Genomic DNA, 342 nt, shown 5'->3' with positions numbered 1-342 from the left:
TTGCTGCTGCTGCTGCTGCTGCTGCTGTTGCTGCTGTTGCTGCTGTTGCTGCTGCTGCTGCTGCTGCTGCGTCTAGGATGTGTAAGCGCCAGGTTTCGTCCCGCCGTGGCTCTGGGGCCCCCGAGGGTCCTCTTGGTTCTGCTGCTCCTGCTGCTGGTGTCTTTGCATCAGCAGCAAAAGCAGCAGCAGCAGCAGCAGATGCTGCTGAACTAGCAGCAGCAGAAGCAGCAAACGCCAGAGCGGAAGCAGCAGCAGCAGCAGCAGCAGCAGCAGCAACAATTCTGTAGGCTTGGTTGACCGTCTGACCTCAAATTTTCATATTGGCGAAATGGAGGATAACAG

General features: G+C 57.3%; 2 protein-coding genes across 2 annotated transcripts in view; both read left to right on the top strand.

The window, feature by feature from the left end:
- Positions 1–287, top strand: part of EMH_0029050 (uncharacterized protein) — a gene marked incomplete at both ends in the record, with an annotated part of 8,302 nt that extends 8,015 nt beyond the window's left edge. Inside the window, one exon of the mRNA XM_013494239.1 lies at positions 77–287. Within this exon, the coding sequence (XP_013349693.1) occupies positions 77–287 (211 nt within the window). The remainder of the gene's footprint in view (positions 1–76) is intronic.
- A 41-nt stretch (positions 288–328) lies between these two features.
- The window catches only part of EMH_0029040 (uncharacterized protein), a gene marked incomplete at both ends in the record, with an annotated part of 3,848 nt that continues 3,834 nt past the window's right edge, over positions 329–342 (top strand). Inside the window, one exon of the mRNA XM_013494238.1 lies at positions 329–342. Coding sequence (XP_013349692.1) covers positions 329–342 — 14 coding nt within the window.

This window comes from Eimeria mitis, genomic scaffold, assembly GCF_000499745.2.
Source record: "Eimeria mitis Houghton genomic scaffold, Emh_scaff1085, whole genome shotgun sequence".
NCBI lineage: Eukaryota > Apicomplexa > Conoidasida > Eucoccidiorida > Eimeriidae > Eimeria > Eimeria mitis.
The sequence above is the reverse complement of the archived record's forward strand: the minus strand, read 5'-3'. Positions and strand labels throughout refer to the sequence as shown.